The sequence below is a fragment of the Pocillopora verrucosa genome, chromosome 4 (assembly GCF_036669915.1).
Source record: "Pocillopora verrucosa isolate sample1 chromosome 4, ASM3666991v2, whole genome shotgun sequence".
NCBI lineage: Eukaryota > Metazoa > Cnidaria > Anthozoa > Scleractinia > Pocilloporidae > Pocillopora > Pocillopora verrucosa.
This window is the reverse complement of record NC_089315.1, coordinates 11,771,882-11,795,996: the sequence shown is the minus strand read 5'-3', so window position 1 is coordinate 11,795,996 and position 24,115 is coordinate 11,771,882. Positions and strand designations below refer to the sequence as shown.

The 24,115-nt window shown below is 38.4% G+C and overlaps 3 protein-coding genes and 1 pseudogene across 3 annotated transcripts; 2 read left to right on the top strand and 2 right to left on the bottom strand.

Annotated features, from left to right (window-relative positions):
• Positions 1 to 5,445: 5,445 nt before the first annotated feature.
• On the top strand, positions 5,446 to 8,721 carry LOC136280290 (torsin-1A-like; annotated as a pseudogene).
• A 3,954-nt stretch (positions 8,722 to 12,675) lies between these two features.
• LOC131773484 (torsin-1A-interacting protein 2-like) lies at positions 12,676 to 15,020 on the bottom strand. Its single transcript, XM_066166019.1, has one exon. It carries the CDS (start codon positions 14,919 to 14,921, stop codon positions 13,749 to 13,751), a length of 1,173 nt encoding a protein of 390 aa, XP_066022116.1. The 5' UTR covers positions 14,922 to 15,020; the 3' UTR covers positions 12,676 to 13,748.
• Positions 15,021 to 15,128: 108 nt separating this feature from the next.
• On the top strand, positions 15,129 to 18,099 carry LOC131773482 (torsin-1A-like). The gene has a single exon (XM_059089451.2). The coding sequence runs from the start codon at positions 15,149 to 15,151 to the stop codon at positions 16,145 to 16,147; it is 999 nt and encodes a 332-aa protein (XP_058945434.2). The 5' UTR covers positions 15,129 to 15,148; the 3' UTR covers positions 16,148 to 18,099.
• Positions 18,100 to 21,419: 3,320 nt separating this feature from the next.
• On the bottom strand, positions 21,420 to 23,026 carry LOC136280484 (torsin-1A-interacting protein 2-like). The gene has a single exon (XM_066165753.1). The coding sequence runs from the start codon at positions 22,973 to 22,975 to the stop codon at positions 21,929 to 21,931; it is 1,047 nt and encodes a 348-aa protein (XP_066021850.1). The 5' UTR covers positions 22,976 to 23,026; the 3' UTR covers positions 21,420 to 21,928.
• Between the last annotated feature and the right edge of the window lie 1,089 nt (positions 23,027 to 24,115).

Below are 24,115 nucleotides of genomic sequence, written 5' to 3'. Positions count from 1 at the left end.
TCGGTTAAGTATCGGTCAAGTATCGGTCAAGTATCGGTCAAGTATCGGTCAAGTATCGGTCAAGTATCGGTCAAGTATCGGTCAAGTATCGGTCAAGTATCGGTCAAGTATCGGTCAAGCATCGGTCAAGCATCGGTCAAGTATCGGCCAAGTATCGGTCAAGTATCGGCCAAGTATAGGTTCACTTACTGACCATATCACTCAGAAGAAAATAGGCTGAGAAATAGTGCGAGGTTTTTTCGATATATGTTCCGATTTGGTAATGGAAAAATACATTGTAGAGTTGGTCGCTCTTGTGTAATTAATGTTGTACCTTAACGTATTTCCATTATTCCTAAAACTACCCGGCTTATGCTTTATCCCTGATGTCATGCTGCCCTTTATCCAAGATACCTTAAATAATTATTATTCCTTAGCTGTAATAGCTCTAACAGGGCCTCAACGTTATATTCCTTGTACAACGTTACCGATATTAACTGTCCAGTTTATGTCGGTAATGGGATCCACCTAAATTGTGTCAGCTAAAATTGCAATGTGTAATTGCTCAGCTAAACGAAAAGCAAATGATCTTTTGAAACTGAACTAGGCGGTTAAACTCATAAGCAAAGCGATTTTATAAAAACTTCTTTTTGCAGAGCGAGGTCAGCCGTTTGTTTGTTTTTCTATTATTGTTATTTTACCCAGAATAGGGCGTCTTTTTGGGGGTTTGGGCCTTAACAACGATATCAATTTTTTTTATCCTTAAATAGGGAACTCCGCGGCACCCACCTATCCAATAATACAGTACTTATCCGCTTATAAGAACCTAGAATTTAAGAACCTGTTAGCCTAAATTTGAAACAGGTTCTTATTTTAGAAAATGAACCTTAAAGATCTTCAGGCAAAGAAAAAAGACATGACTCTCAAAAGTAGTGAACTTAAACATGTATGAACTATAAAAATCTCTAAATTTGGTATAAATAATGTATGAAAAACGGTAGTATTTACATGTTGGTTTTGAATTAGAATTCAGATGAGTACACCCTACAAGTACATTAAGAACTGAGAACTCAGGTTCTTATAAGCGGGTAAGTACTGTAGTTTGACTTACTAAAACGAAATCAAGTCTGCAATGAATATCTGGCTGTCTTTGACTCCAGATAAACCTCTTGCCATTCGGATTAAAAATTCTCCAAACATCGCATAGCTCCAAATTTTCCATCGCATTTTGCACTGCCTGTAAAGCGTTTTGGTGTGTTCTGGCGATGGTATTTTTTTCAGAAAAATTGAGAGAGTAAAAAACATCCCGAACAGCTGATCTGCTAGGAGACTTACTGCTCTAGGTAAAATCACGATCATAAAAGCTTTGGCAGTATCCCAAATTGTACATGTTTTAACCTCTCTTCCAACGCATCAGGGTACACTTAAGGAAATCAATACCCTGCTATATGACTTTCTCTGGGAAAGCAAAGGGGAAAAAATTAAAAGGACACAAATGATCAATGATAACGATAGAGGAGGCCTCAAGATGATAGATATTCAAAGCTTAAATAAATCGCTAAAAATAAAGTGGGTTAATGGAAACTTCTCGTAGACTTCCACCTCCAGAAGTGTAGAGGGAAAGTAATGTTTTTAAAGTGCTACTACGATCAAATTGTTGATATCCATTTTTTATAATTTCGTGTAAAATATGACTGTCCAACATACCTTGCTAAATTTCAATCCATTACGACCATCAGAAATCTTTTTTTTTTTTTTTACTTTTATTCCCGAGAAGTTGCGGTCGCCATTATTTTATCTCGTTCCAATTATAGCCTGGTTGAGAATTAGGGAAAATGACGTTAAATGCTCAAAATACCTCGCGTAAAATAACTCGAGTGTGCTAGACCATTGCAATGTTTTAATTTATTTCAGGTACAGTAAAAAACCCTTTTTTAAGAACCTATATTTTAAGAAAAAAATAGATTAACTGAAAATGTTAGACTAAAATTTTCCATTAAAACCCCTTTCACACGAGAACCTGTTTTAGCCTACAACTTTGAAACAGGTTCTTATTTTGAGAAATTCAGTCAAAGCAACAACACAGTTCCATGTATTAATGTTGCGTTTTGTTCTGTTTATCTTGGATGGCTTCGTTAACTTGGTAAATATATGCTTGGATTTTTAACATATTATGCATACAATGCCAAAAATAGGCCACGCCCCCCAATGACAAACAACTCATCTATTTTAAAAACTAGACTGCGAGCAGTCTCTCTTTTGCGGTGAAATTCGACTGGCACGAACGCGAAAAAAAGTGAGCGCGATCGACAAGCTGTGAGCGGCCAAGCTGCGATCTCTTTTCGCTGTGACTGGCGCTCCTGCTGTTCGCAGATCGCAGCTTCGCCCCTCATCTCTCATCGCTCATCGCTCGTCGATCACGTCCGCTTTTTCCCCGTTTGTTCCAGTCGGATTTCACGGTAAAAGAGACTGCATGCAGTCTATTTGAAAACGAGAACCTGTTAAAGAACCTGAGTAGCCAAATTTTCCAATTAAGCAACGTCTTTTATAATAACCTTCTTAGCCGTACTTGGAAAAAATTAGGTTCCACTAGGCGGGTTTTTACTGTATATGCTCCTGAGTCTAAAATTGAAAAAAAATACCAAATTACAGGGGGAAGGGGAGTACTCCCGTAACCATCATTATTTTGAATGGACGGAAATTAGAAAGTTAAATGGGGGAGGGGACTGAGGGGAATTTTCGAGCCGCAAGCATTTTTTTTTTTTTTGGCTTTGCGTCATTTTTCCAACTGAGGAACGTTTTCGGGAAAACCCTGGCACATCTTTGGAAGAAAAAAAAAATGAAACAAAAATTTTACCGCGCTACTCTCTTGGCGCGAGAGTAGTTCCCTCCCCATCCACTCAAATTGGAGAACTCAGTTTTACCACTCGAAAAATCTTGCCTTTTTATAAATCAAAGGAAAGAAAGTCAATTGAGCTTTCGTTAAAATGCATGGGATCAAAAACCATTTCCCATTTGAGTTTTGGAATGTAATTTTTTTTCGGATGACAAACTGCAGTTACCGGTATACATCTTGTATTGCGGAGGACAGTAAGGAAATTAACCAATGTTTTTTAAAACACTTGCACACAGCCATTGTTTTGCTGCATAAATCATTTATTTTTCCCGGCTCTCGGTGCGATCTTCGTCGTCTTGTTTATTGTGACGCACAAATCGTGCAGCACCTATAATTGTTCGTGCACCTATAATTCGTTTTTAAACCTCTCGAACGCGGAGTAACCGTTTATGTCCCCCCTTTATTCCGCAGAGCCTCCCACCAGTCCCGCTCCGAAGAAATGTGAGCGCGCTTTCTTTTCTCTCTCCCCAGCCTACTTGTGACACAAATAGGCCGCTGCGGAGGAGAAAGTGTATACAGCTATTTCAAGAAAGGTTGTCGTACAAGAGCGTAAAACCGTACGCTACAATTCCGACAAGTTGTATGGGCAACGGTTATTTGCTTTTGTTTGATCGAAGCTCACAGTCTTAGCCAGAAGGAGGGAGAATTCATGAACATGCGTGCTCTCTCTATTGCGTTAAAGCCAAGCAGTGGTAAATTACTTTTACCCATAAAGCCATTTGGTATTGTCGCATACGCTTTTAAACTTTTGTAGGACAAATATCTCGAAACAGTTGTATTCCTATAAAGTGGATCTACGAAGCCACGGAACCTAATACGGATCTCTATTTTCAACCGTCACCACCATTTAGTACACTAGCGTTGAAGACTACATCATTGGAAAATAAAATTGCCTTACTCGCGGTCTAATGGGAACAAACAGGGCTAGAAGTGTTTTGACGTTTACTAAAAACACGCGCTTGATATGGGATGAAATAGAAATCAAAACTTTATGAGTGCGGCTTGAAGTATTGCGAGTTCACTCTACCGACGTCCCGTTTGCCGTTATATCTCAAACTCGAGGTTTTTAACCCTTTGAATAGTCGAATTGTGTGCTCTTTATCGACAGACGGTGACACTTTTTAAAAAAAATAATGACAGCAGCGGCGGAAGAAAATGCTAAAATGCCATTCATTGTCCAATGAAATAAGCTTCCAAAGCACAGATAATAAAACCAACTATAACCTAACCTTTGAAAAGGGTGTAGTAAGTCTCCAACGCTATAAACATCGTGCGTTGTAGACCTGATAATTTTGATCTGTTGTAAGTGAACACAGATCCTTAATTCTCACACCACATCTATCTCCGGAAAAGTAACAGGCAAAGTCACCAGGTTGAATATACTTGAAAAACTAGAGAGGGTAAAGAACCGTGCACTAAGGTATGACATGTATTTATAGCAAAGACCCTTCCTTAAGAAATGCTTTATTTGATTAGTTTACATAACACATTTAAGGGTCGTCTCACCCAATAGATGTTAATTACGATAGACAGATGTTTTCAAAAGAAGACACCCACCACTATAGCTATTTCAAGTAAAGAACACGAATCATAATTAAAGGGGCACAAATATGCTTTTATACCTAAAGTAAGTTGTACAAAACATGGTCTAAGGTCTCTTCGTTACTTCGCCGCTGTAAGGACTTGGAATTCGCTGCCGGCGACGACACGCGCCATGGCCGGCACAGGAGAAATTTAAAATTGGATTCCAGACACACAATTTACATCTAAATTATGAGGTAATCGTATTACTTATTGGAGTTTTATATCTTTTATCGTGGAATAAACCCTCCTCTCCCGGGGGGAATGAATTATCGGCCAAGTATCAGTGAAGTATCGGTCAAGTGTCGGTCAAGTATCGGTCAAGTGTCGGTCAAGTATCGGTCAAGTATCGGCCAAGTATCGGTCATGTATCGCCCAAGTATCGGTCATGTATCGGCCAAGTATCGGTCATGTATCGCTCAAGTATCGGTTATGTATCGGTCAAGTATCGGTCATGTATCGGTCTATCCTGGTTTAAGGCTATATCGGTCGACACATTTATCGGTCGACTGTCGGCCGATATATCGGTCGACTATCGACCGATAGTCGGTCGACTGTCGACCGATAGTCGGCCTATAGTCGGTTGACAGTCGACCGATATATCGGCCGATGTATCAGCCGATATGTCGACCGAGGCCATTTAAAGTACACATGATCCGCTTTGGCTTTAGCGGTGCCTTACTGTGGAATTCTCTTCCTGAGAATGTTGGGGCGATTAGATCAATTGGGCAGCTTAAGAAGGAAATCAACCGCGCACTTGAAACATTCGATTCCCACTCGGCAATCATGTAAATCAGTTTTTATAGTTATTTTAATTTTTACAAATGATTGTAATTAAAATACTATTAATAATAACTGAAGATTCTTAACCGAGTTTAAATAAAGATCTACTACTACTACTTCTACTATAATTTTACAAGCGACAGCTGCGCAATCGAGTGATAGGTTCTGTATCAAAGTGCCCCAGATCGCTATTTATCTTCGACGAAATGGACAAAATGCCAGTAGGCCTTATAGATGTGCTTGAACCCTTGGTAGATTGGACTTAATTACTACCCTCCTTATGTAGGCAAGATTGATTACCGTCAAAGTATCTTCGATTCCTTAGCAATACGGCAGGGTCGTAACGAGGTATATTTTTTCGTCGCTGATCCCGTATTTTACGCAAATTTTTAATCCCTGATCCCAAAAGTGATGAAAATTTTGATCCCTGATCCCACAAAATTTTGTTGATCCCAGTGTATTTTCTATCCATAACTTTGTCTGGTAATCATTTTTTACCAATTCGCCAATGCGACATTAGACTAAAATAAAAATGAGCTACTTCACATTTCTTTCACTATATTATGATGGTCCAAAGTATTAGAGTCCTACCTGAATTATCTCGGTTCCCACTTCTTTTGTTCGTTTTTATCATTGTAGAATATTACCTTTGGCAATCATCGTTGAAGGATCCGTCACTTCGTTGACACGTGTTAACAATCTTGATTTTTCTCAAATTTAACTATCAGGTGAATTTCACTTAATTCAAAACACACTAACTAGTGCAATACTATACAAATTCTAAATGTTTTATACGGGAAACACGAGGAAACAAATTTTTCCTAAAAATCTGATAACTTTCGAATCTATCCGCTTGAAAAAGCAGACTGCTTGAAATTGACGTTGATATTAGCCTCATAAACTTTAATAAACTTTCTGTAACCAAAATTAGAATAAAACGTATTTATCGCAGCGACCTTCCTCGACATTCGTTTGAAAAAGAAAAACCGTTTGGTGATGCTATAAACTTTAAAATTTCATAAGCATGCGACCTAGTCAGTTTATGATACAAGTTTTTGTTATCATCTATTTGCAGTATCTGTGCTATTTGTTAATCCGTTTTATAGACATCTGAAAAAAATCTATTGAAAAATATCTATCGAGAAAATGTACAACGTGTGTGAAAGTTTGACTCCGGAAAGGCCCTGTAATTGTTCTGAGCTTGTTAAAGCACAAATCGTGTCACCCTCCTGCCAGATCTACTGCGTCCAGCTTCGAAACGAGTCGGTTGGTCATCATCGTCTTCACTTTTGTCGCCATCACTGTCGTCCTCACTACTGCTATCATAATCAGCCTCAAAAACACAGAGGCCGCTTTCGGTGGACCAGGAACGAGTTCAGCAAGGCCAATATACCATCCCCGGGCCGACTTTCGGCAAAGCCCCACCGTGGGGAAGGGGACGTGAAAAAATGTCCAACAAATACCCGGGGGGATGCGCAGGCTTGGAGTTGGAAGGCCTTGTTGTAATGTGAATTGCTTCTTGAACCCTGTGTGCGTACCAGTTCTAGTCTTGATTAACTCGTTCCCTAATACCGAGTTAGCTCGTCTGAGCAGTGTAGATAACAAAATCGTACTTCGTACACTAGATTTTAATTGAACACCAATGAACTCAAAAGACTTGGTCAGGGTGTGGTGTTGCTGATTGTTTATATCGGGAGAAAACGTGACTAACCTTTTAAAATCTCTATTGTTTTACAAACCCGGCGCACGTTTTTAGAGGGATGTCGGCCCGCAAATTGACTTGCAGATAAAGACCAGAAATTTATAGATCTTTTTATAAATTTCTCATCCTCAATCCCGTTTCCCGCCGGAAATAATAAAAAATTCCCGCGTCCCGCCAGAAAAATAAGCAACTTCCCGCTTCCACGCTATTCCGCATCCCGCCTTAAAATTTCCTTTCATCCCGCATCCCGGCAGCTAAAAACGCCTCATCCCGTATCCCGCCAAACCTATGTTAGACCCTCTAGATGTGGATCTGAATTTTGGCCGCGGGGTGTCCGCAAGGCAAGAGTTACTGTAATAACATTTACCAGTAAACCTAAAACTGATGACATTAATTTTATAAAAAAAAACCTTTAAATTAATCCATCTATTATTTTCCTTGATCAAAAGAAAACTTTTCTTTCATCTAAATTGCCTTTAGAATAAATACTACTCGGGTCCACGCTAAATCCCACAACACGACGAAATCTCATAGTCCATTTGTGCTATCAGTTTTCAATGTGTTATCAGTTGTTACATCATGGTTTTTGTGTCTGGTCTTTTCGCCGTTTTAGAAGAAATTCTATGTATACTCTAGTCCTTATAATTGGTAACAACACACAAACACTCATTATTCTAAGTTACCTGCTTGTTGAACGTCGCCTTGAGCTTCGCTCATGCCGTTGATCGCCTTTTCTGCTGAGCGACCAGGAACGTGACCTAGAATGTCGAGTTTATGAAATTAAATTTTGCCAAAAGATTGCAGATTTGAACCAGAAAGAAAACCGTAAATCAACGTTTACTCCAATTTACCTTCTACGTGTGTGATTATCTTTTCTCTTCTTTCGCTTCCCCATGGAAAAAAACTTTCTGAAATGTTGACTTTTTTAAAAAACGATCCAGTAATCTCCAAGTATACTCAGTGCCCGTGCTCAGTCGAAAGCAATCCAACGTGCTCAAATGACCTATTCCTGGCATATTGTATGACATGATTGAACGTCATGCAGCGCGAGTAAGACAATAAAATCCTGGCAAGTTATTAACAGATTAACGACCCAATGCTTAACCAGTCAAGTTTGAGTCAACTAGTACTCTTTGATTCTGGTCTTCGGTGAACTATCAATCAATAAGTCCAAATACCAAGGAATACTGTATAAAATGGGTCATAAAATTTCAAAAAGCTTTGAAAATCCATGTTTAGGCGCGCATCGTAAATTATTGTTGTTATCTAGACGCCTGATCCTTGAGCCCATGGAAAACACGCTGATCCCGATCCTGAGGGCTTTGATCCCGGATCCGAGGCTGTGATCCCTGATCCCACCCTTTTTTAGGCCTTTGATCCCTGATCCCATATACCTCGTTACGACCCTGATACGGGGGGTCATTTTATCAACGATGCTGCTCTACCACGCTGGAAAGACGGAAAGAAACGAGAAGACATCAAGATCAAAGAGATGGACAGACCTCTCACTCTCCGTGAATTTAATAACAAGGGAAGATTTTGGCATTCCTCTCTTATTGACAAAAGTCTCATATATTACTTGTTTCCATTTTTGTCGATGGAGAGATCTCACGTTAAAAAGTGTGCTAAAGCCGATTTACAGATGAAAGGACACCCAGTCACAGATTCCATCTTAAACAGAGTAGCAGATGAATTGTTATACTGTCCAGAAGACCTGAAGGTCTTTTCTCTGTCTGATTGTGATAAAATTTCAAGCAAAGTGGACTATGTTATGGAGTGAGGAATTTTGATAACTTTGCACTTGGGACATAGCAGGCAACAAGTCAGACTGACGTAATGTGTAGACAATTCTTAGAAACTGGTTTTGAACAAATAGCAAAAGCTTGTGACATAGACCCACAGCAGTGACTTTCTAGTGAGTGTGAGTCAGCCTTTCAAACTCAGTTTTAGAAATGGGAGGGGTGGAGATGGAGGAGTTGGAAGTATGTTCTAGATATGAAGAAGATAGCTATGTGATAGAGAAATAGGTATCTGACAGAGAACAAGAGATTGGGAACCAACTGTAATTTGATTTACCACCCTTGTTCTAATAAGTGCCCCCTCTCTGATAGGCACCCCTGTCTTGTTTTTGTTAATAAGCATGCCTATTCAATAAGCACTCTCATTCCAATAACTACCCCATACCAATAAGCACCCCTGTTCTGTTTCAGTGATAATACTACAGAGTACATGTACACAAAGTTTAACAATGGGTCATCTTTCTTTAATTGCTCATGAAGAGCCTCATTTCAAAAACAGTGGTCTTCATCTCAGTATCTCAACTATTATGTTCATCTGAGTGCACAGTTCCATCAAACAAATGATATTGTCTTTGAATTTTGTGATGATTGCTTGGCTGTTTGCTCAAGCCAAGAAGGATTCAGGGACGATATCTCCATTTTCCTTTCAAGTTGGTACTGATTCTTTTCAAGTAGCCATTGAAGCTTTGTTTCACATATTTTACTATTTCTGAAAAAGGAAATGAACACCCTGTTTTGAGTAAGCACCCTCCCCTGGGGAACCAAAAGTAAATAATGACCTTGAGCACTGAATCAAATTCTTACTGTAAATTAATTTCTAAGGAAAGTTTTATACTGCTTTAGAGAATAGCAAAAATGCTTGGTTGATGAGAGACATAAAATCAATAAAGAGAAATTTAGAACTTAAGCAACTGAGGAAATAAGGCATTTCAACTTTACTTGCCCTCTCAGATCAACAAGGGGGAAGGCCAATACCTGAAATGTCTGATTTTCTTAAGTTAATGTAGCAGCCAATTGATTTAACTTCTATTAATTTTGAGATCATATTGTGCCAAATATCTCCAAATCCCAAATTAGGCTCTCCTGTACGAGGTTGTTTCTCATCCAAATGAAGTTCTACTGAAAGTAACAATTAAAAGGCAGTAAAGGAAACATTCTTGCCTTAGTTTTTCAAATGGATTTTAAAATTGAACACTTTAATTTGCCATCCTCTGTGAATCAACAGTAAGAAGTGACAAGATGTATTGCAAATCTAAGAATGGGAACTGTATTGGTGCATTTTCTTTCTTTTTCTAGGTACCTGGCATTGTCTTAGCATGTTTCTTCTCAAGAGATCTACTTGGATCTACTTATCTTTCATTGAGACATGACAGTCATATGCAAAATTCTTGATTCTGTCACAGAAGATATGGTTGTGTCTTGAGTCCCTACAGATTACCCATGCTAGGTACCATTACTTAGTAAGATCAGTTGACTTTTTTGTGTAGCTTCATTTGAGTATGAAAGATGTTGATATATCATGGTTGATATTCTTACTACAGGTGGTCTGAAGAACCATCTCTAAAAGTATTTCAAATCCATATTCTAAAAGTGTCAAAAATAAATCTGTGCTTTTTGTACTTCTTGAACATGCATTGTTTTAAGAATTTCTTGTGTCACTGATCACTAGCTAAAATTTAAAGGATAGATTTCATCAAATTTATATAAATTTATATCATTATTATTTTAGGAAATTAAGGTGTGTTATTTTGTTCTCTAGCAAGGGTTATCTCATATAGCTGGGACATGGTAGCAAAATAACATGGCAAAAAAGTAAAGACATTTGCAAACACCTACACCTGAAAACCTACTCTGATAATGATAACCAAGTTCAGGTCTATTTCTTTTATAGCTGGATATCATTAAAACTTCATCTTGAGAGGGAGGGGGGATATATATGGACACAACACAGTCAAAACAAAGCTGACTTTCTATGAAGAAGAGAAATTTATTGCCACTTTTATATCAACATGGTGACAGAAGGACTCATTTGCTAGTGAATACCTCATACATGTATAGGGTACTTTATTTAACACCTAGGAGAGCAAGTTTATTTTAATTTTTGGTTATCAAAAAGGTGTACAAGTACCTTCATGCCACCTCAGTTAATACTTTGATCTAGAGTATTTACAAAATAAACATTAATCATTTTGTATTTGACAACTGAGCTTGCCTGTAGTTATCATCAGCTCTTTGATTCTTCATGATTGAAGGGTTAATCTGACCTAGTTTGCCAACTGGCTCCAATTTTACTTTGCAAGGGAGGGGAGGGAAGGGGAGATTTACATTTGGTACCAATATTGATGTTGATCCACATTTTAACTTAGGAAGCTTCATTTAAGAATATTTTTTGGGAGGGAGCTGCCATTGGGAGCTTGAGTAGTGAGAGCATAGTACTGTATAGCAATTAATTACTGGACCTTTTGGGTTGACGACTAGGAAATGGAACCTAATTCAACATCCCTTAATCTAACTTCCATAAAACAAAGCTGACTTTCCATGAAACATCCATAAAACATGCTGGGCAAAAGAAAACTGGAAAAAAGCCTTTTAAACCCTGCTTTCCAATATTTTCTAGAAGGTGCTCCAATGAACATGAAGGACACATCCTCTTATCAGTAAAAGATATTAGCCAGCACTTATTTAAAGAAAAGTGCTTCTAGACATTCATAAAATTTGTGAAAAGTGTGAAAGGGAGTCTTAACCCTTTAACTCCCATGAGTGACCAAGACAGAGTTTCTCCTTACAATGTCAATACAATATCAACCAGGTAAGTGATAAGAATAAAGAAAAATATCAATTTGGGGATAATAAGTTGAACAAATACTAAATTCTCTGAACTAACACTGTAAGAATTATATGGTTGACAGTAAGGATAATTGAAAAATTTGATCAAGGAGTTAAAGTTATAATTTGAGTTATAATTTGATTAAGAGTGAGTTTAAATACATGACTTGTATTTCCTATTTGAATAAAATGTTTTCAAATTTACTCACTTGTTGGAAACTTGTTCAGTTTATTACATTTTCAAATACAAATCTGATGCATCATGTCTAATCTTAGACAATATTTGATCAAAATCACTCCTAAACTTTAAAATTTTGCTCTGTCAGAAAATTACAGTGAAAATAAGCAGTTCACATAGTTCCTCACTGGCTAAAGATAAATCAAATTTTCACTGTGTCATTACTAAACTTTCTTTTGTATTGCAAATGTCTTTTTCATTCTTCAATGAGTCTACAAAGAAACATTTTGAGAATGCAATGAGAATGTTATCTTCTTTAACTTTAAGTATGAACCCATTTCATGGACAGGTTTAGCTTGCAAGTCTGTAGGGCATTCGACCAAGAAATCAAAATATCTGAGGTTTGAACCTACATCCAGGACAAGAACATTATATTTCCAACCTTGCAAAGATGTTCAAAATACTTCTTCATCAAAGTAAATTCTTTTTCCCGAGATAACAGCTTGTTGGTACAAATCCCACAGTTGTACTCAGACATTAATACTTGACCAGATGTTCTTCCACATGCTGAGGATGGTATTTGACTAGTGCAAAACATAATATTAAACAAATGTGGAGAACATATTTTTATAGTGTTTTCTTTATCAAATCAAATTCCAGTCAAATAATGATCAATTCCAGTTCCCCTTCCTTCAAGGGATCCATTGTTGATGGAGATAAGAATTAAAAAATTTTGAAAAAGAATATCGAACAATGAAGGAAAAATAAACCTGGTAAAATCAAAGTAAAACATATTTTCTATTGACTTGCAAAAGGACACCAGCCAAAGAATGTCAAAAATAGGAAATAGCTAAATGACTATACAACTGATCTTCCAAAAAATATGGTTGTAGTGTCAGTGGAAAACTCCAAGGTACAATAATTCATTGGCAAAGTATAAATTAAGGTTTAATTCAATACTCCCAACAGCCTCCTGAACCAAACTATAACTTTAAAGAATAAAATAGTGATTTTAAATCATGATAATATCTAAGAGCTCACTATTAAAAACCAGAAAAAATTACATTGTGTATAATATCAAGTTTGATCACAAACTATTGCAATGATAGTGTCCTTGTTTCTCTCCATGAGTGTCAAAACTTTAAAACACCAATGTCTAAAATAAGATGCAGGTGTCTGAAATTGTACACAACTGTAACACTAACAACACTAATGTCCAAAATCAGACACTGGAGTCTAAAATCTGATACTAGTCTCCAAAATCAAACACCAGTGTCCAAAATCAGACCCTTGGGTCTAAAATACAACACATCTGTCCATAAAGAGATACTAGTGTCTCAAATCAGACACAACTGTCTAAAATGGGACACTAGTGTCCAAAATAAGAAACCCATTTCCAAAATCAAACACAGGTTTCCAAAATTGATTACTTCTAATCAAAATTGGACTATCGTGTGCAAAATCATGCATAAAAACATAAGCCTAAGAATGTCAAAAACAGGAAAAAGTTGGATGACTACTGGTAATGTGGCACAATTTTCATCAAATTTGACAAGTCTTTTGGACTATCTTTAGTTTGCCACACAGCCTAACATTTACATGTATATGAAAGGTCTAGCTTTGACCAACAGATAAAAATGCTAATTGAGTTGTTGAATTGCATGCATTGTAAATCATCCACTGTATCTGTGAACAGTCAATAGTTTTTGTTTAGTGACATTCTACAGAAAACAAACAAAAAGTAGCCAGGGAAGTCCATACTTTCTATTATGAAAAGGATGCAATCAATTGTTACATATTTTACCTCAGCCTAAAAGTAATAGTCCCTTCACTAATTCTCCTGCCTGAAAATCTCACATTTTTTGGTTGGCTACTCCTGATAATTAAGTGCTCAATCAAGACAACATCACCTGGTTGACTAAACTCTAAATTTGCTACATTCTGATAAATCCTACATGTCTGACAGAGCAACGATAACTCACAAACTCATACTGTCAATCACTGCTAATAGTTAATGGATTCAGAACAAAAGTCCCTTGCTGAACCACTAGTTTCACCATTCATGAGCACCACAGTGTCAGCAATGCGGACCAGGAGAGCAGCAACTGCATCCTTATCAACCGAAGACTTATTTGCCCACACATCACCTGAAAGATATTTCTCTGCACTTCCCTCTGCTTCTTTAGGAAGCAGAGATGGGCTAAGCTCTACTGGCATATGTACAGTAAAAATAATGGCCAAGTGCTTATATGGTGCATTTTGATCATCACAATAAGAGTGAAACAAAAGTGGTGAGGGTGGCGGGAGAAGCTCAAGGTGATGGATGAGCACCACCCTGTGGAGAGCATTAATTTTTTTCTTCAAGAAATCGTCCATCTTTTTCTTGGTTTGTTCTGGATGATTTTCTTTCTCTTTTTCACCATCAATTCTGGCCAGATTTCTTTTATGACTTGGATCCAGCATTTCTGCTAGTTTAATGGCCAGGCAATCCACGTATTCATGTGCTGCTGGAGGTGCAGCAAGTAAGAACACCAGTGGTTGTGAGGGATCCTTATTCCGTAGATGAGCCTTTCCGCGATTTCTTAAAATCTTCCAGAACCGTTCGGTCTGATTAGTGAATGACAACTGTAACTTTTCAAGCCCATTTCCAAAGACTTTCTCCAGATCAAAGTCAGGCTTCATGTCGTTGTTAGGAGGTCCAAGGTAGATAGCTACAACAATACATGCCATTGCGGTGACAAGGAAAATTCCCATAAGGGAAAGATACCTTGACTGCGACTTGGTACTGGGATTCGAGCTGTGGATAAATTTCAGTTGTCGATCTCTCTCAGAACCTGATTTCTCTTCATCTGTTGTCTGATTTTCTATGCCTTCTTTTAGGTCTGGGTTAAATAGTTCCTGCTTAGCGGGCGCTATATTTACAGATTCACGAACATGTTTGTTTTTCCCTCTTTGATTGTCTCCGCCACTTTTTCCCTCAGTGAGTGCATTACGTTTCTCTGCCCCTTTACCTTCCTCCTTGTCCTTCTTAAATACCTCATGTTCGTTTGAACCTTTGTCTTCGTCACCTTCAGCTCCATTTTCCTTCACAAACGTTTCATCGGCTCCCCCTTCTCCATCAAGCTGAGATTCCGCTCCCCCTTCGCAGAATTTATCATCAACGTCTTCGGAAGACATCGTGTAAACAACCTGATCTCGTGCAGAGTAGTGCTCAAACACAAAACTGTTTCTGCGTGACTAGTGTTCGTGACCAGTGCACGCGGTATCAGGAAGTGCCCTTGGTAACCACTCATATACATTACTTGTTCTAACAAGGTAGGTCATTGGCCAATTGGTTTAGAATAACCATTGAAAACTTCTGTACTAAATTGCCCACAAAACCCCACGAAAGATCGTGCAGCAACATGAGGAAGAAGGGGAGACTTGTACAACTGATGATAATTTTGTGGGTACCTACTACAAGCGCAGTTCTCATTGAAGGTATTGTTGGAGGTGCTTTTCTTGTAGGTGGCTATTTTGCGCCTAAAATTTATTGTCATTTCACTGAATGCTGTAAGAACAAGTGGATTAAACCCAACATAACGGGTTTACAGTCAGCCCTTCGGAGGCGTGTTTTTGGTCAACACTTGATCACAGAGACCGTTTTAAAGGCTCTTGTTGGACATTTGAACAACAAGTCGCCTGATAAAGCGTTAGCCCTTTCCTTCAACGGCTGGACAGGATCAGGAAAGAACTTTGTGAGCAAAATCATTGCCGAACATATCTTCAAAAAGGGATTGGAGAGTGATTATGTTCATCAGATCATAGCTACCCATGAATTCCCTCATCAGTCCGAAGTGGACTTTTACAAGCGACAGCTGCGCAATCGAGTGATAGGTTCTGTATCAAAGTGCTCCAGATCGCTATTTATCTTCGATGAAATGGACAAAATGCCAATAGGCCTCATAGATGTACTTAAACCCTACTTAGATCACTACCCTCCTGATGTAGGCAAGATCGATTACCGTCAAAGTATCTTCATATTCCTTAGCAATACGGGGGGTCATCTTATCAACAGTGCTGTTCTAAAACACTGGAAAGACGGAAAGGAACGAGAAGACATCAAGATTAAAGAGATGGACAAAGTTATCAATCTCGGTGAATTTAATAACAAGGGTGGATTTTGGCATTCCTCTCTAATTGAAAAAAATCTCATAGATTACTTTATTCCATTTATGCCGATGGAGAGATCTCACGTTAAAATGTGTGCCAAAGCCGATTTAGAGAAGAAAGGACACCCAGTCACAGAATCCATCCTAAACAGAGTAGCAGATGAATTGTTATACTTTCCGGAAGACCAGAAGGCATTTTCTCAGTCTGGTTGTAAGAAAATTTCAAGCAAAGTTGACTATGTGATGGGGTGAGGAATTTTAAAAACATATTAGGCAATAAGTCAGGCTGAGATAATGTGTAGACAATTAATAGAAACTGGTTTTTGAAGAAATAGCACAAGCTTGTCACATAGACTTACAGTAATGATTTTCAGTAAGTGTGAGTCAGCCTTTAAAACTTAGTTTTAGAAATGGGAGGTGTGGGGTGGGGTAAGTTCAGCAGAGAGTGGAGATGGAGGAATTGGAAGTATGTTTTAGATACAAAGAAGACAGTTATCTGAGAGAACAGGTATCTGAGAGAGAACAAGAGAATGAAGAACAAGTGTAATAATTTGCCCTTGTTCTAATAAACACCCCCTCTATGATAGGCACCTCCATCTAATTTTTTTTTGTAAATAAATGTGCCAATTCAATAAGCACTCTCATTCCGATAGGTGCCTCTATACCAATTAGCCCTCCTCTTCAGTTTCAGTGATGCACTGCAGAGTACATTTACACTTAGATCTATCATGTATGGGTCCTCTTTCTTTAACCCTTTAACTCCCACATCAAATTTCTAATTCTCCTTACTGTCAACCGTACAATTCTTATATTGTTAGTTCAGAGAATTTAGTATTGGATCAACTAATTATCCCCAAATTGATATTTTTCTTTGTTTTCATCACTTATCTGGTTGATGTTGTATTGATATTGTAAGGAGAAATTCTGTCTCGGTCACCCATAGGAGTTAAAGGATTAATTGCTCTTGTAGAGCCTTATAACAAAAACAGTGGTGTTCCTCTTAGTTTCTCAACTATTATGTTTACCTGAGTGCACAGTTCCTTCAAACAAATGATTTTGTCTTATAATTTTGCTTGGCTGGTTGTTCTAGCCAGGAAGGATTCAGGGATAACACCTCCACTTTCCATTTGAATTGATTCTTTTCAAATAACCATCAAGGCTTTTTTTGACATATCTTGCTATTTCTGAAGAAGGAAATGAGCACACTGTTTTGAAAAAGCACCCTTCCTTAGGGAACCAAATGTAGCCAAGTGCCCTGAGTGCTGAATCAAATCTTTATGGTAATTTAGTTTCTAAGGAAAGTTTTATACTGCTCTAGAGAGTGACAAAAATACTTGGTTGATGAGAGACTAGAAATTAATGAAGAGACATTTAGAACTTAAACAACTGAGGAAATCAGGCATTTCAATCTCACTTGTTCTTTCAGATCAATAAGGATAAAGGATGATACTTAAAATGAGCTTCTCTTAAGTTACTGTAGCAGCCAATTGATTTAACTCTTTTTAATTTTGGGATTATATTGTGCCAAACATCTCCAAATCCCAAATCAGGCTCTCCTGTACCATGTTTCTTATCAAAAATAAAATTTCTACTGAAAGCAATGATTTAGTAAAGTAGACATTCTTCCCTTAGCTTTTCACCTGTATTCTAAAATTGTGCACTTTAATTTGCTATCTTCTGTAAATCATCAGAAAGAAATGTACTAAAAATCTAAGAACAAGAATTGTATTAGTACGTTTTCTTTCTTTCTCAAGGAACCTGGCACTGTCTTAGCATGTTTCTCTTAAGAGAGATCTACTTGGGTCTACTAATCTTTCAGTGAGACATGACAGTCAAATAGAAAATTCTTGACTCTGTTGTACGAGAGATGGTTGTGTCTTAAGTCCCTACAGATTAGCTATGCTAGGTACCATTACTTAGGGAGATCAGTAGACTTTCATGGGTAACCTTATTTGAGTATGAAAGATGTTGATATGGTGTAAGTAGAATTCTTACTACAGGTAGTCTGAAGAACCCTCTTCTGATAGTACTGTATTTACTCGTGTATAAGTCGACCTTTTATGACCAAAAAATCAACCTAAAAATTCACCCTCGACTTATACACGAGTCATACATAGACCTGACTCAAGCAATTCAAGAGATTAGCATAACAATTGCCTGAAGTCCATTAGGAAATCTGAGTAATAAAACCAGTTCTAATTGTGTTCAAGTTTCGTAACTTTTCAGCGCATTCTTTGTCGACAAAAAAGTTTGAAATAGTAAATTTTAAGTGACTTAACACAAAGCTGTCAGAACTGATTTCTATTGTGTCTTCAGACTGTAGAGCAGACATTTCTTCTTACTGCTTTGCTGCTGTTTACGGTGCTGTATGTTCGTTTCCATCAAACGAGTTCATATAATTTGTGAAAATTGTGAAAGGGAGTCTTAAAGGTGATCTTAAACTACAGATGATAATTTAATTAAGAGTGAGTTTAAATACATGTATTTTGTATCTGAATAAAATTTTTCCAAATTTCTCTCACTTGTCAGAAACTTGTTCAGTTTATGACATTTTCAAATAAGAATCTGTCACATCATATCAAATTTTGGACTTTATTTTCACAATCACCCCTAACATAAGAAAACTTTAAAATTTTGCTCTGTCAGAAAATTACAGTGAAAGTGAGTAGTTCACATTGTTCCTCATGCACTTGCTAAAGATAAATCAAATGTTCACTGTGTGGTTACTTAACTTTCTTTAGTATTTTTTTCTTTGATGAACTCTGTTGGATTACATTCCATTCTAGTATGTCAATAGATTAATTTTCAGATATTAATATTTTTGTATTCTTTAGGCTGAATTTTATACTGGCACAAATAAATTTCTTTGGTTGAATTCAACATCCTGGCTAACTGTAGAGACAAAATAACAAGTACACTCATCTTAAAAACTGGATATAGTTAGGGTTATTAAAGGCTTGCAGAGAATGAAACTCTCCTCAAAGGGTTTTGCAGTCTAGAAGTCTTCAGTGTCTGGCAGTCAATGCATAAAGGACCTGACATAAATTACAAAACATTACATTACAGTACACTTTAATTGAGCAATTTTGAAATTTCCTTTTCCCTAGTTGATTGTTATTACTACACGTTTGTCAGTTGAATAAACGATTGTGTGAAGGTGCAATTGATTGTACATTTGTACATCTCTATGGAAATTGTATTATTGTATGTCACTAATACACAATTGATTGTCATACCATGCAATTGATTTTCTATAAGTTGTTATGTATATTTGTTATGTTTGATTGTCCAGAGGTGCAATTGTTCATCTGTTACTGCTATTGAATGTTAATACACATGCAAATACCATTATGGAAAGTTTGTTCGTGTCAATGAAGTTCATGGAAGTGCTAATGAATGTATATTTGCCTTATAGTTTCAACTGTTGACATAAATGAATGTGCATTTTGCGTAAATAAACAGCAAAAGGTGTAAAAATGGTTATTGACCTGTAGTGGAAAAGAGAGTGGTTGCAAATGGTAAAAAGACAAAAAAAATCAATGCATGCAATCCATTACTAAAAATTAAAAGACAAATCTGAGATACAAGTTAGCTTTTGTGAACTACAGCACATAATTCCAAAGGTCAGGATAATATTTAACTGCCAGAAAAGCAATTACTGTGTAGTTGGAGTTACTTGTGAGAGGAGACAAAATTCTAGCTGAGTGACCCGATAGGTCGTAAGCAAAGGGTGTTGACACAGGACACTGTGTCTGAGCGGTGTGTTCTGGAAGACAGGTTAATGACTCAGTTTGTTTGGTCAACGTTGGGTTTCGAGGTTGACTTGTTGGCTGCTTTCTGTTCAAGGAGAAGCTTCTCGAATTTTTGTTTTTGTCTCTCCTTAGTGTTGTTAAAGACTCGCTGGGTGTTGGTACTGATCTGTTCTAGTAAAGCCTTCGCATCTTCTCCGGGAATTTAAGATCCCGGCTTTCAAACAAGCCCAATCCCGGATCCCGAAAAACCTATTGGGGACCCTCGATCATGGAGCTATAGGAGCGTAGAGGGCGAGATGGGGGTGTTTCTGGCTTTTTGTTAGCCCTTTGAACTCCGACTTAAGCGGCCAATTATCGAACAGCAAAAAGGGCTGGCCAAACTCCTTGTGAGGAATACCTACGATGTTCTTGTAGCTTCGGACAGAGGCAGCTTTAGGACTGCGGGCTAAGAAAGCAGCGTACTGCAGAAGGTCATCAGGCTGAACTGGCACCGGGGTGTAGCCCATGTAGAGGGAAAACCTCGAGTAGGTGTCGCGATGAGTTTTGTTAGTTGCTTTAGTGGATTCTGTATAGAGCTGAGACCGATACTTAGTATTTCCTGATGCCAACCGAGGGAGGAGTGACCGTGAGACGACAGGTAATCCGTCAGAGCCAAATTGGCCGCCGCAGCGCAACCTAAGCGTCCCCGGTGAAGACGGAGTAAAAGGATAACAGATGAGGGCGCTCATGAAGGCACGAAACCGAATCGGCGATAGTTTTACGAGGACCCGCGAGATAAGTAAATAATAACTCGATGGTTTGCCCAGAGATGGCCCCATCGATTCGCAGCAAGAATTATAGCCGGCTAAAGTTTCTCTGTGGTCAATATGTAGACACGACCAAGCTGGGTGGTCAAGTGAGAAGTTCCTGTTCCTCCTGTTCCTTTCTTACAGCCAACGAAAGAACCTCGTGTTCGATTCGATGTCACCTGCTGAGAGAGCACGAATCGGTCATAACATCCACCGTTGGTCGGTCATGCAGGAGGAATCGGTTCCCGTTAAAGGCTTGCAAAAATTGTACTCACCGAGCGATATCACGGTAAAAGGAGGGAGCTAAACGATGCTTAGCACCCAAGGGAAGGGAATCCAGGATGCTAAGGACGCGGCGAAGAAACCAACTCTCGCCGTAAACAATTCTGCACGCCCAATTTAGTTTACCTGCCAGTCGCCCTTTATGCAAGAAACTAGAAACTATGGTCTGGCATTCGTGAAGTTTCTCCTGTGGGAGCGCCATGCTATACGAGATTGTATCCTGTTCTACACCCAGAAAGGTTAATTTGCGGGTGGGTAGCACAAGTTTACGCTGACTGATAGTAAAGCCTAAATCCTGCAGCAATTGTAGCAAGACTTCATAGGCATGGGTGCATTCCGCTTGCGTAGCCCCAATGACAAGGAAATCTTAGAGATAAATGATAATGTTCACAAAACCTCTCTTCCACATCATGCGCCGAAAAGCCTGTGTTAGACGATGAAAGATTTCAGGAGAGCTTTAAGCACCGAATGAAAGGCGAGTGTCGTAAAAGTAACTGCCAACATCGTCCCCCGAAAACCACCACTTGCAGCCTGTAGAGTTTACTGTAATTTGCGAAACGAATCGAAACGAAATGAAAATCTGTAATTTGCGAAGAGCTCACTATTAAAAACCAGAAAAAATTACATTGTGTATAATATCAAGTTTGATCACAAACTATTGCAATGATAGTGTCCTTGTTTCTCTCCATGACACTAGTGTCAAAACTTTAAAACACCAATGTCTAAAATAAGATGCAGGTGTCTGAAATTGTACACAACTGTAACACTAACAACACTAATGTCCAAAATCAGACACTGGAGTCTAAAATCTGATACTAGTCTCCAAAATCAAACACCAGTGTCCAAAATCAGACCCTTGGGTCTAAAATACAACACATCTGTCCATAAAGAGATACTAGTGTCTCAAATCAGACACAACTGTCTAAAATGGGACACTAGTGTCCAAAATAAGAAACCCATTTCCAAAATCAAACACAGGTTTCCAAAATTGATTACTTCTAATCAAAATTGGACCATCGTGTGCAAAATCATGCATAAAAACATAAGCCTAAGAATGTCAAAAACAGGAAATAATATAATTAAGTGATAATTAAGTGCTCAATCAAGACAACATCCCCTGGTTGACTAAACTCTAAATTTGCTACATTCTGATAAATCCTACATGTCTGACAGAGCAACGATAACTCACAAACTCATACTGTCAATCACTGCTAATAGTTAATGGATTCAGAACAAAAGTCCCTTGCTGAACCACTAGTTTCGCCATTCATGAGCACCACAGTGTCAGCAATGCGGACCAGGAGAGTAGCAACTGCATCCTTATCAACCGAAGCCTTATTTGCCCACACATCACCTGAAAGATATTTCTCTGCACTTCCCTCTGCTTCTTTAGGAGGCAGAGATGGGCTAGGCTCTACTGGCATATGTACAGTAAAAATAATGGCCAAGTGCTTATATGGTGCATTTTGATCATCACAATAAGAGTGAAACAGAAGTGGCGAGGGTGGCGGGAGAAGCTCAAGGTGATGGATGAGCACCACCCTGTGGAGAGCATCAATTTTTTTCTTCAAGAAATCGTCCATCTTTTTCTTGGTTTGTTCTGGAGGATTTCCTTTCTCTTTTTCACCATCAATTCTGACCAGATTTCTTTTATGACTTGGATCCAGCATTTCTGCTAGTTTAATGGCCAGGCAATCCACCCATTCGTGTGCTGCTGGAGGTGCAGCCAGTAAGAACACCAGTGGTTGTGAAGGATTCTTATTCCGTAGGTGAGTCAATCCGCGACTTCTTAAATTCTTCCAGAACCGTTCGGTCTGATTAGTGAATGACAACTGTAACTCTTCAAGCCCATTTCCAAAGACTCTCTCCAGGTCAAAGTCAGTCTTCATATCGTTCTTAGGAGGAGCAAGGTAAATAGCTACAGCAATACATGCAACTGCGGCGGCTAAAATTCCCGCAAGGGGAAAATAACTTGATTGCGACTTGGTACCAGGATTCGCGATGTGGATAAGTTTCGGTTGTCGCTTCCTCTCAGGATCTGATCGCTGCTCATCCGACTCTTTTTCCGGAGATTTGTCAGCAAGAGTCCGATCGCCTTTGTTATCTTTAAGGTCAAGGTTTGTTAATTCTCGCTTATCTGGTGCTGTCTTTACAGATTCACGAGCAGGTGCAGGTGTGTTTTTCCCTCTATGATTGTCTCTGCCAATTATTTCCCCAGTGAGTGTATTACGTTCCTGCGTTTCTTTACCTTCCTCCATGTCCTTCTCAGATACCTGACGTTTGTTTGCACCTTTGCCTTCGACACCTTCAGCTACACTTTCCGCTGCAGAGCTTTCAAAAATTTCCCCTTTTCCCTCAGGTTTATCTCCAACCTCTTCGGAAGACATCGTCTTAGCAAAAATAAGTGATGATCTCAAACTCTCAGGTTCTGAGAGTTGTTTGTGTGTTAACAAAGCGCGCGGTTCCTAGAAAAAGGTCTCCTGTTAGCGACTTGTAAAAATTAGTTACTCTGACGAGGAAAGTTATTAATAAATTGATTGAGACTAACCAATGAAAATTGCTGTACTAAATAACACGGAAGTTTTCTAGAAAACCTACAGGCAAACAAAACGCGCTTTTCCCGGAAAAAGGGCCCCTGGTAGCGACTTTTATAAATTATTTACTCTAACAAGAAAGGTCATTAATCAATTGCTTGAGACTAACCAATGAAAATGAGCTTTCAAAAATTTCCCCTTTTCCCTCATGATTATCTCCAACCTCTTCGGAAGAAATCGTCTTAGCAAGAATATTTAGTGAGTGATGATCTCAAACTCTCAGGTTCTGAGAGTTGTTTGTGTGTTAACGAAGCGCGCGGTTCCTAGAAAAAGGTCTCCTGCTAGCGACTTGTAAAAATTAGTTACTCTGACAAGGAAAGCTATTAATAAATTGATTGAGACTAACCAATGAAAATTGCTGTACTAAATAACACGGAAGTTTTCTAGAAAACCTACAGGCAAACAAAACGCGCTTTTTTCCGGAAAAAGGGCCCCTGGTAGCGACTTTTATAAATTATTTACTCTAACAAGAAAGGTCATTAATCAATTGATTGAGATTAACCAATGAAAATTGCTGTACTAAATAACACGGAAGTTTTTTAGAAAACCTGCAGGCAAACAAAGCGCGCAGTTCCCGGAAAAAGGGCCCCTAGTAGCGACTTTTATAAATAATTTACTTTTACAAGAAAGGTCATTAATCAATTGATTGAGACTAACCAATGAAAATAACTGTACTAAATAACACGAAAGTTTTCTAGAAAATCTGCCAGCAAACAAAGCGCGCGTTTCCCGGAAAAAAGGCCCCCGCTAGCAACTTGTTTATATTAAATTACTCTAGCAAGGAAGGTCATTGGTCAATTGATT